The 10,722-nt window shown below is 35.9% G+C and overlaps 1 protein-coding gene across 1 annotated transcript in view; it reads left to right on the top strand.

Annotated features, from left to right (window-relative positions):
• LOC107631787 (THO complex subunit 2) overlaps positions 49–10,722 on the top strand; it is a 16,522-nt gene continuing 5,848 nt past the window's right edge. Inside the window, 21 exon segments of the mRNA XM_016335336.2 lie at positions 49–379; positions 541–666; positions 1,167–1,208; positions 1,330–1,389; positions 1,552–1,614; positions 1,777–1,857; positions 2,619–2,690; positions 2,783–2,830; positions 2,947–3,015; positions 3,103–3,236; positions 3,924–3,999; positions 4,109–4,302; positions 4,605–4,685; positions 5,297–5,507; positions 5,607–5,843; positions 5,930–6,010; positions 6,104–6,223; positions 6,323–6,382; positions 6,961–7,088; positions 9,880–9,976; positions 10,097–10,225. Of these exon segments, the coding sequence (XP_016190822.1) occupies positions 245–379; positions 541–666; positions 1,167–1,208; positions 1,330–1,389; positions 1,552–1,614; positions 1,777–1,857; positions 2,619–2,690; positions 2,783–2,830; positions 2,947–3,015; positions 3,103–3,236; positions 3,924–3,999; positions 4,109–4,302; positions 4,605–4,685; positions 5,297–5,507; positions 5,607–5,843; positions 5,930–6,010; positions 6,104–6,223; positions 6,323–6,382; positions 6,961–7,088; positions 9,880–9,976; positions 10,097–10,225 (2,244 nt within the window). The 5' untranslated portion in view covers positions 49–244.

Genomic DNA, 10,722 nt, shown 5'->3' with positions numbered 1-10,722 from the left:
CATAATTGTATATCGTTAACATATTATTTTATTTTATATTTTGTTGGGGGTAAAACTGAATCACCGGCAACTCCAACTTGTTGCGAAAAGCAAACCCCCTGGGTATCTCTGAAAACCCTAAAATTTTCCCATTGCTCTGTCACAGTCATCCATGGAAATGCTATTCTCTTCTTAAACCCTCCCATCCGATTCATCTCCGTACCTCAAAATTCGCGCTTCTCTCTTGGGTTTCCAATCAGGAACAATGTCTCTGCCACCCATAGAGTGTATTTACGTAACGGAGGACTGTGTTCGCGAATGGAAGAGTGGCAATCCTGCCCTCAGGGTTTCCGAACCAGTTCCATCGCTACGCTTCCTCTACGAGCTTTGCTGGACTATGGTTCGTCCTTTCCGTCGTTTTTTGCACTCATAATACATCTGTTCTTACCTAAATTTTTCGCACCCTGCGTTGGAAAAATTAAAAATTTGGTGGTGAATTCGGAGCTTTATTTCTCCGTTTCTGGGATAAAGAGCTGATTTTTGTTCCTGGATTGATGTCAGGTTCGGGGTGAATTGCCGTTTCAGAAGTGTAAAGTAGCGTTAGATTCTGTCATATTCTCCGACAGACCGCCGACTGAGAAATTAGCTTCAAATTTTGCAGATATAGTGACCCAAATGGCCCAAGATGTGAGTTACCGCCGCTTGAAGCTGTTTTTAGTCCCTCTCATCCTTTCTTATTGATTTTCTTTTTTCAAGAGTAGTTGTTAATTTGTTACACCTGCAAATTGGTTGATGTTCAAAGATTGGAATTGGAATGATCATTATATGTCATTCATTTTTCTTTTCTGTAATGAGAATAGTGAGCCTCCTTAAGTTATATTGTGCTTTCTTTCTCCTCATCTGGTACCATTTATAGTTGTTCAATTTTGTTATTGGTAAAGGATAGGGTGAATTAAATATATTTTTCTGTTTCAAATTGCATGAACATCAAACTGAGCTGGAGTTCCTTTACAACTTTACCTCAGTTGTGTGGCAAGAGGAAATCAGGACTTATATGATGACTATTCCCAAAGAATTGTAAATTGTGTTGATAGCGAATAGTGTTCAATTTTAAGTAGTTGACTGTTAGTTATTCATCGTTTGTGGTCAGCACGATACTATACTTATGTATATCTCTTTCTATACAGCATACAATGTCGGGAGAGTTTCGATCTCGTCTCATTAAACTGGTCAGTTATGATCCCACCGTGTTGATCTCTTCATGTTTACATCTTCAAATTAAACATTACGGTTCTTAATTCTTTATAATTTTTCTTCAATATCATTGCTTATAGACTTTAATTTTTCTAGGCAAGATGGCTTGTGGAATCTGAATTGGTTCCAGTTAGGCTACTTCAAGAACGTTGTGAGGTCTGCCTTTTTTGTTCCTTTCTTTCCGTCATCATTCATACTTTGTGTAACTTAACTTTCTATTTCTTCTGAGGCTTTTGGTTAGTGTCAACTGTAAGGGACTGAGATGTAGTCTTTTGTGAACTAACATGGTTTTTTATTTCTATCTTACACAATTTGCAGGAAGAGTTTTTGGGGGAGGCTGAAATGATCAAAATAAAGGCTCAGGATTTGAAGGGAAAAGAGGTGAGCAATGAATTGCTAGAAATATATTTGCGACAAGATACACCTATTAATTACATTAGCTGCAGACTACCATGAAAATCGAACTATTCTTGCCAAAGGCTGGCATTTATTGTTAAGCTTTGTGATTGCATGTATTTGATTCAATTGGGCTGTTGATTTCAGGTCAGAGTTAATACACGGCTTCTTTATCAACAAACCAAATTTAACCTTCTTAGAGAAGAGAGTGAGGGCTATGCAAAGCTGGTATGATCTCAAATTTATTTTAATTAATATTGTTATTATCATTATTATACAATTGTGATTTTGGCTGAAGTGAATTAGACTGTTCCCTTATTTGTCCAATGTTCTATATTTGTTTTCCCTTTCAAAACTTTGTTCACAATTTTATTCCTTGGTGTTATTGTGACAGAAGATATAGTATAATAGAAACATATTAATTCTAGCTTATAGGTAGAAATTGGTGATCATACTGTACCACGTGTCAGACAACTTAAGCATCTTCTGTTTACCTACAAAACAATTGGAAAATTGAGGTGATGTAAATTGTAGGTATCATTCTTGGTGGATCAAATGGAAGAGGGTTTTGGGTGTTATTTTTGTGATAGGAAATCACCCCTCAAATATAGGGGGGAAATACTACATAGCTACAAGACTTACAATTGTTGAAGAGGATTGAATATTGGGCATTGAAAAGCTTAAAAAGAATAAGCTCAATATAGTGAGGCTAGGAATGAACATCTGTTGTTTGATGACTAAACACTAGTAAAAAAAATATTAAAAGTATGTGTTGGAGAGTGCTAGTATAGTCCCTATGTGTAGAAGGTTATTTAATTTCACCTTAGGTGGTTTGGTAAGAAAGTAGATAAGATGGAGGAAGCTCATTTCTTAAAGATTAAAGTTGCAGAGTGTTTATATTTCAATGACTTAACTATTAAGATGGGTTACGATCTAGGTCATTATGGTGTGATTTGGTATGCTGTATTCAGTTCAGTTTAATTGTGTAGGTCACTCTTCTTTGCCGAGATTCCGAAGCTCCAACTCAAAAGGCATCTGCCGCAACAATTGGCATTATTAAGGTTTTGATGCTTTCAATGACTTTGAGAATCCCACTGTCCTTTTCTGTATTTAATGATGATGACTTTGGTGTTGATTTTGATTAATTCTGCAGTCGTTAATTGGCCATTTTGATTTGGATCCAAATCGTGTTTTTGATATTGTAAGTTTCTTCAATTTGAATTTTTTTTCTTTCTTTCTCGTTTTTTATAGTTAACTTACTTGCCTATTTATGTTCTCATTTTATGTTTTACCTGGCTATTGATGTTTGTTGATCAGGTTCTTGAGTGTTTTGAACTTCAACCTGATAACAGTGTGTTTCTAGAGCTGATTCCTATTTTCCCCAAGGTTATTGTTCTAAGTTTTTCTTATTTCAATATCTGATATTGATTAGACAAGTTTTAATACTCTGGTTTTATCTTTTTTTTTTTGCAGTCTCATGCTTCACAGATTCTTGGATTTAAGTTTCAATATTATCAGCGCATGGATGTCAGCTGCCCTGTTCCCTTTGGGCTCTATAAGCTCACAGCGTTGCTGGTGAAACAAGATTTTATTGATATTGATAGCATGTAAGATCTGCTCATGTGCTGCATAAGAATCACATATTGCATTCTCATAAGGCATTAAACACTCAACTTAAATCCAATATTTGGGTCTGTTTTGACTATTAGAAACATGCTGGTATTGGATGATATTTACAAATTTAATTTTGTCATGGGTTATGATTCCTTATTTTCAGAGTTGTGGGGAAAATGTTGTTATGCAGATGAGGAATGCTTTATAATCATACCAAAGTTGAGTAGTTTGTAGTTTAAGATATAATAAGGATGGTCAACTTTGTAGTTTGATGCGTTCTGTTCACTTCTTCTACGATTGACACCACAAATCTGATCACTAAAATATTGAAGGCATAATAAAATTGTGCAATTCATGTAACCCACTTTACCTAGTTGGAGAAGACTTCCATGCTGTTAATGGTAATGATGTTCCGGTATTTAGGCATGGGAAAAGCATATCTATTTGTGTTGTTAAAGATATTTCAAGTAATTAATTACTCGATAAGTAAGATGGGAGTGGTTGAAGTTAGCTTTTAGTGTATATAATCTGCCATAATTTATTTATCGAGAAACTTGTGTCAAATATATGTTCTGCTCGGCTGAGGTGCTAATGCTATTGGCATCTAGGTCTTGGTTATGTTACGATTTGTTATTTATGCAATGCATAAGATAGCTTTGTAACTATCATTTTGATTGAAGATATGCACATCTACTTCCGAAGGATGAAGAAGCATTTGAGCATTATAACACTTTCTCTTCCAAGCGGCTTGATGAGGTATTTATGCTATGAATGCTTATGATGAACAGTCCATCCTTGATTTTTATGTTTTTCTCTTATTTTTTGGCTAGTGTAATTTCCTGAAGTTTGACAATATCATTCACAGGCTAACAAAATTGGAAGAATAAACCTTGCTGCTACTGGAAAAGATCTAATGGATGATGAGAAACCGGGTGACGTCGCAATAGATCTTTTTGCTGCTATAGACATGGAAACTGATGCAATTGAAGAGCGAAAGTCTGAGCTTCAAAACAGTCAAACTTTGGGGTTGCTTACCGGCTTTCTTTCGGTGGATGACTGGTATGTGTGATTTGTAATTTGCATGTAATATGTGGTGGTAAATGGTGTTATAGTAAATGCTCTATTGTTTTGTTTTCTTTTCATTCCATCTTCCGTAAAATTTCTCGTTCATTTTGTTTACTTGAATGTTGCCATCCCCTCTGACTTCATTAGTATTATATGTGGTTATTGAATGTGATGGATCTCAAATTTATGGATGTAAGATTTAGTTCCTTTCCAGTCATGATAAACTAAGCTATAGCTTGACTGGATCCTTACGTTCTCTTTAGTTTATCGTTAGATTTCTATTTTTGTTTTTGCAGGTATCATGCACATATGCTGTTTGGTCGTCTGTCACCACTCAATGCAGTGGAACATATCCAAATATGTGAGAGTTTGTTTAGGTAAATGCTTGTTCATAATCTCTCGAGTCATGTAGACACTGGCATTGAGAACTTATTTGAGTTACATCTATATATGGAAATGTCCATTGAATGCATATATTGAATTTCTTGTTATTATTTTATTTTCTGCACAATGCATTTGGATATACATGTCATTGCCAATGGTGGTTTCTATATTCTTAATCGAAATTGTAAACGCGGTTAGACAATTAGAGGGATAGTACATCTTGAGGGTGGGAAGATCCAAGTATAAATGTTAGAAAACAAACAAAAGAAAAGATTCAAGAATGCAAAGATGATTTGCAGTGCCTCTGCATATCCTGGTAATACCATGAGTACTGCACTTGCGAGAGGCCGTGGAGAGATTCTTATCCAACGAAACCACCAGCCAAACCCAAGAGGAGTGCATTTACTGCAAGCTCCACCACATTGCGTCCTTTTTTATATGAAAGCCTTTTGAAATATACCATGAGAAATAGTTCCAAATTGAAATTGGCGGGAAGCACCCAATGTTAATGTGGATATCTGTATGGTGAAAGCTTGTGTATTTGTGCATACATCAAACAGTTTGTATCCTTGGGCCTTTAATTAATATTCAGTTGTTCATCCAGGCTCATTGAGAGGACAATTTCTTCAGCATATGATGTTATTCGGCACGCACATCATCAAAACTCTGGATCATCCACAGGAGTTAGTACTGATCCTATGGATGTAGATAACTCCTCAAGACGAAGTTCTTTCATAGATCTTCCGAAGGAGCTTTTTCAGATGCTTGCTTGTACTGGACCCTACCTTTACCGTGACTCTATATTGTTGCAGAAGGTGCATGAAGTTTTTATTTTCCAATTACTTTATTTTCATTGCTGTGCTTTGTGGTAATAATGATTCCCCTTCATTGCCTGTCCCCTAAAAACCAAGTAGGTTTGTAGGGTGCTGAGAGGTTATTACTTTTCTGCCCTTGAGCTTGTTAGTCATGGCGACAGTGCCTTGAATTCTCAATTTCCTGGAATTGGAAATCCTCATCTACACCTGAAAGATGCAAGGCTAAGGGTGGAGGATGCTTTAGGAGCTTGCCTACTACCTTCTTTGCAACTGATTCCTGCCAATCCAGCTGTTGGCCAGGAAATTTGGGAACTAATGAGTCTCCTTCCTTATGAGGTTATACTTTATAAATTTTCATCCTTCTACCCCATGTATTGTTAGCAGTTATCAATTAGTTTTGTTGATGAGTTTAATTTATTTAGGTGCGATATCGTTTATACGGTGAATGGGAGAAAGATGATGAGCGCATACCTATGCTCCTAGCAGCAAGACAAACAGCCAAGGTACTGATCTGCATATATTTGGGACTGCCTAGGCTAAATTCAGTAAGCTTTATTATTTATTTCCCTTGTACTTTTTACTTTCTCTTTCTATAGTTGGACACTAGACGCATTTTAAAACGGTTGGCAAAGGAGAATTTGAAGCAGCTAGGTCGAATGGTCGCAAAACTAGCTCATGCTAACCCTATGACTGTCCTACGAACAATTGTTCATCAGGTGCTGATTTAGTTGAGCTTTACCTTGAAACTTGATCACCATGTGCTATCGATGATATATATTCTATCATGTTGATTTTTCTGTGCGTATGAAATGCAGATTGAGGCATACAGAGACATGATTACTCCTGTAGTGGATGCATTTAAGTATTTGACTCAGGTCTGTGCAAATTCTTTGTTTTTTCACTTTATTCCCATGTTAATTGGATCCATCTATCAGTGATGTCAGCAGGTCTGAGTAGTGTTTCTGTTTCATTTATTCTGATAGTGATATATCTTTGTCAATATATAAAACTGTGTTGTCTATTCATTTACTTCTATTCAACAACTAAAACTTTTGGGATAGATAGTTCATGATAGGCCTGAGGCTTCTATGAGTAAGAGGTCTAGAATTTGACTATTGCTGTCCCTCATTCCTCTAAATAAAAGCTAAATTATGGCACGAGATGAACTGGATGTATGCATTATAAATGCTTCAAACCCATATGAGGCTTTGGTTGGTGACCATATAAAGTTATAAAATCATTTATGTGCCTGTACCCAACAACGTAAGCTTTTGAGAATGATAATTCATGAAAATCTTATAATCTTTTTTCTTTATAGATGGGGTGCTTCTCCATTTTTATATTTCTTTTGTGCATTCTCTATGTGGTGCATGTGAAGTTGTTTTCTTATTGATAGATGGTTTTCAACTTGGAAATCTATTTACTTATTTTTTCTCTCTCCCTCCTTCAACAGCTAGAGTATGACATTTTGGAATATGTTGTGATTGAGCGCTTGGCACTTGGTGGACGTGATAAGCTAAAAGATGATGGTCTAAATTTGTCAGATTGGCTTCAATCACTAGCTTCATTTTGGGGTCACCTGTATGTATATTTGCTTCATTCCCAACTCTTAACTTTTATTATTTCTATTGGATTGGGAGATAAAATCTGGTTTATTATTCTTGGCAGAATGTCCTGTGCATCTGGATAAATTATAGGAAGTAATTATCATGCTTTTACGTTTGCTGTCAGGATATGTGACTGAATCTTCTTGGTGATATGTTTCAATTAACTGATTTAAGGCATTAATTAATTTTTTTTGGATAAAAGATTTAGGAATTATTTATAATGGCTAAGCAACAAATTTGTAGGTTGTCCCTACATATTGTTTTGTCTACTTTTCTACTTCTTTTTCTTTGTGATGGTGTTTCATTCGCGAAAATACAACAGTTTATGGAAATCCTAATTTTATTGGGATTATTCTATGAATTAGTAATCATGGTTGACAATAACATGGCATTTTTCTGCATTTGCGTCATCGTATAGAGTTTAGAACATCCAGAATGCCTTGTATCAAATTCCAGGTTGCAGATCAACCTTAGCAAATGCGGGATTACAGGACACTAGGAGCTTTTCGTACCTAGTCATGATGTCAGATCAGTTAAAACCATGGGCATGCACAGACAATCATATGATGTACCACTGGGTTTTGCTCACAGATGTTTTGGAATGGATATTTGTTGTTGGTTGAATGGGGTGGGAACTTCTTTGTTGCCCTTTCAAATTTCAATATCTAAAGTCGAAACTTCTATTACATTGGTGCCCACTGCCCATGTCATTTTACAAGGGAAGATTAAAAAAGATGAGGAGTACAAATTTACCTGTCTGCTGCAATAGCACTTACCATGTTTGATGGAGAATCATCTGATTGAAGAAGTTTTCACTTAGTTGGACCTTTCCCAGGTACAATTAATTTGTGGAGAAGAAAAAATTATTGCTTTGAAAGGCAATGACGTCAGTTGCAAATCAGTGGATCTTTGAGTCTGAAGAATGATCTGTGTTGTATACATGATTTATCTGAATCTCAACAGTTTGTGGTAATGTCTAATGTCAGTTCCAAAATGACAGCTTAATGGCATTTATGGGATATGATCAGGAGGGAGATGGATCCATGTATTAATGTGAACCAAAAATCTTGTCCATGCTTGTTTTGTGATAAGTTTCATTAAAATTAGGTGCATAGTTGTGTAAGCTACTGGGGATATAGAGAAGATGGAGCCGGAACTGTTTACAATGGGTGGTGGTTATGGGATGATTATTTGTTGCTGACATCCAGCTGTTTAGGCTGATTATAGCTAGATTTGGAATTTTGGATCGATCTGATGACCCTTCAGTTAAAGCGTGCTTTAGGTGGTCTATTCCATTAGCAATTACTTTAATCTTGTGATGCTAATGGAGGCTGCAAGATTCTAAAGAAGTTAACTTCTTCTGGAGCTGTTCCCCATGCTTTTCTGCAAATGCACCTTCTAATGGAGTGTACTGATAAGTGGTATATTCATTCTTAAGTTGAAGATGTAAGAATACTGCTTTTCAGTTCACTTTTAGCATCAGTGGTTTTGATTGATCAACAGTTGTTTAAGTGCAAAGGATGTTTCATGATCATCATCATGTCTGTATACCACTGAGTCCCATCTTCTGAAAAAAGGATGGCATAACAAGTTTTTGTAATATGTGCTGATGGTCTTATGGAGGTAGATACTTCAATTCTTGTGGCCGTGTTATTTTGGGCAAGCATAGCTGTTAATCCTGAAACTTCGGGGGCCAATATTCCACTAGAAAAATGCTTTTGACTTGGAGGGTTGGGGTTGATATTCTTGGAGCTGTTTGGTTTGTTTGTTTTTTTTAACTCCTCATCTCCTTAGCTTTAGCTTTCCCTTCTTCTGTATATACTGATTACTCTGTTATAATATTATGTATTGTGATGCTGCATTTGATTTCTGCATTCCTCTGTTTTGTGAATTAAAGTGTAGGTTGAATGGGTTATTGGTTACCTTCTTTAAAGTGCCTTGATTGTATAATTAAAAGATGATTTGAAAATTTGTTCCCTTTAGGAACTCGTGGAATTAAGGCTGGGTGAAATGTAAGAAATGAATTAGATATGAAGATGTGATCTGTGAAACAAATTAGACCAAAGGCAGTGTCAATATTTCATGATTAAGTGTTGCTAAATAAAATAATCAAAATAATACCATTGAATAAAAAATTAATTATGGGACCATGATCATTGAGTTAGATGTTGAATGCCTAGAAAATAAGTGAATTGGTTATTGGCTTCTATGCATGGCAAACTTTTTGAATGTCTTGTCTACGTTTAGTTGCAGATTTGTGGTCTTGTGTGCTTCTGTTATTCTAAATCTACATTTTCTGTGTTGGTTTATATTCTTTTGTAATCATCATGATAATAACATTAGCATTAGCATTTGGGTTGTAACTTACCTAACCATTGTGATCAAAACCTCGACCTAATATGGGTTATGTGTTCAGCTAATTCTTCATGTGTGAGTGGCCAGTACCTGATTTACCTTCTACACTTGTGATTCAGCTAATTCATCATTTTGGTGGCAATTTTTATGATATGTGGCAATACCACATTAAATGGGTTTGGGTTCTCACCAGACCTAGTTCTAGTTATCGAGATTGGACATTCAACCTCTTTCTGTAATACTATTGGGTTTTAATATTTTGGGTGTGCGCGATAAAATTGGTGTTAACTTGTTATAGCTAGTTCGACTTGATTCTTGTAGTGTAGAACATTATGACGTATTTGACTTATTCTCCAAAGGGACTAGATGGGGAATGTTTTCATGAGCAAATGATATTTGTTTCGTTGTAGGTGTAAGAAGTACCCTTCAATGGAATTGCGAGGCCTTTTCCAGTATCTAGTGAACCAGTTAAAAAAGGGGCAAGGAATTGAGCTTGTTCTATTGCAGGTTTTCATACTTTCCTAAAAAATTGAAATTAAAGAATTGTTATGTATTATATGGCTGCTGATGAAAAAGCCAATGTTCCATGCTGATGTTGGATAAATCTTTTTCACTGATAATTTTCAGGAACTTATTCAACAAATGGCAAACGTCCAGTACACAGAGAACTTGACTGAGGAGCAGCTGGATGCCATGGCAGGGAGTGACACTCTTCGATATCAAGCAACTTCTTTTGGAGTAACTCGAAATAATAAGGTACATAAAAGTATATAATACAGTGATTTTGGAAAGCAATAGATTGGAAGTGGCTTATGAGATGCAAGTTTGTCAGGTGTGGTAAAAAATAATGTCTTCAACTTTGTTTTTTTAAGACTAAAATATAGCAGCGAATGCAATTGTCTGCTGTTTGAATATTAACTTTGGTGTTGATGTTGTATTTAAGTTTTATAAGCTCTAGTAAATCATGTATCTTTTGTTATGGGTGGCCGAAATATAATGTATTAATCTTCGACTACCATTAAAGGAGAGTCTTGGAGCAACGGTTGAGTTGTCTCTATGTGACCTTAAGGTTACGGGTTCAAGTTGTGGAATCAGCGATTGATGCTTGCATCAGATTAGGCTGATTGCATTACACCTTTTGCATGCGGCTCTTACCCGCACCCTCCATAATGTAGGATGCTTGGCACCATACTGCCTTTTAATCTTTTACTACCGTTGTAGAGTTATCCATAGTTTAAGGTTTTGGCATTTGG

Source organism: Arachis ipaensis, chromosome B03 (genome assembly GCF_000816755.2).
Source record: "Arachis ipaensis cultivar K30076 chromosome B03, Araip1.1, whole genome shotgun sequence".
Classification (NCBI taxonomy): domain Eukaryota; kingdom Viridiplantae; phylum Streptophyta; class Magnoliopsida; order Fabales; family Fabaceae; genus Arachis; species Arachis ipaensis.
Note: the sequence above shows the minus strand (reverse complement) of the source record. Positions and strands in the feature narration are given on the sequence as shown.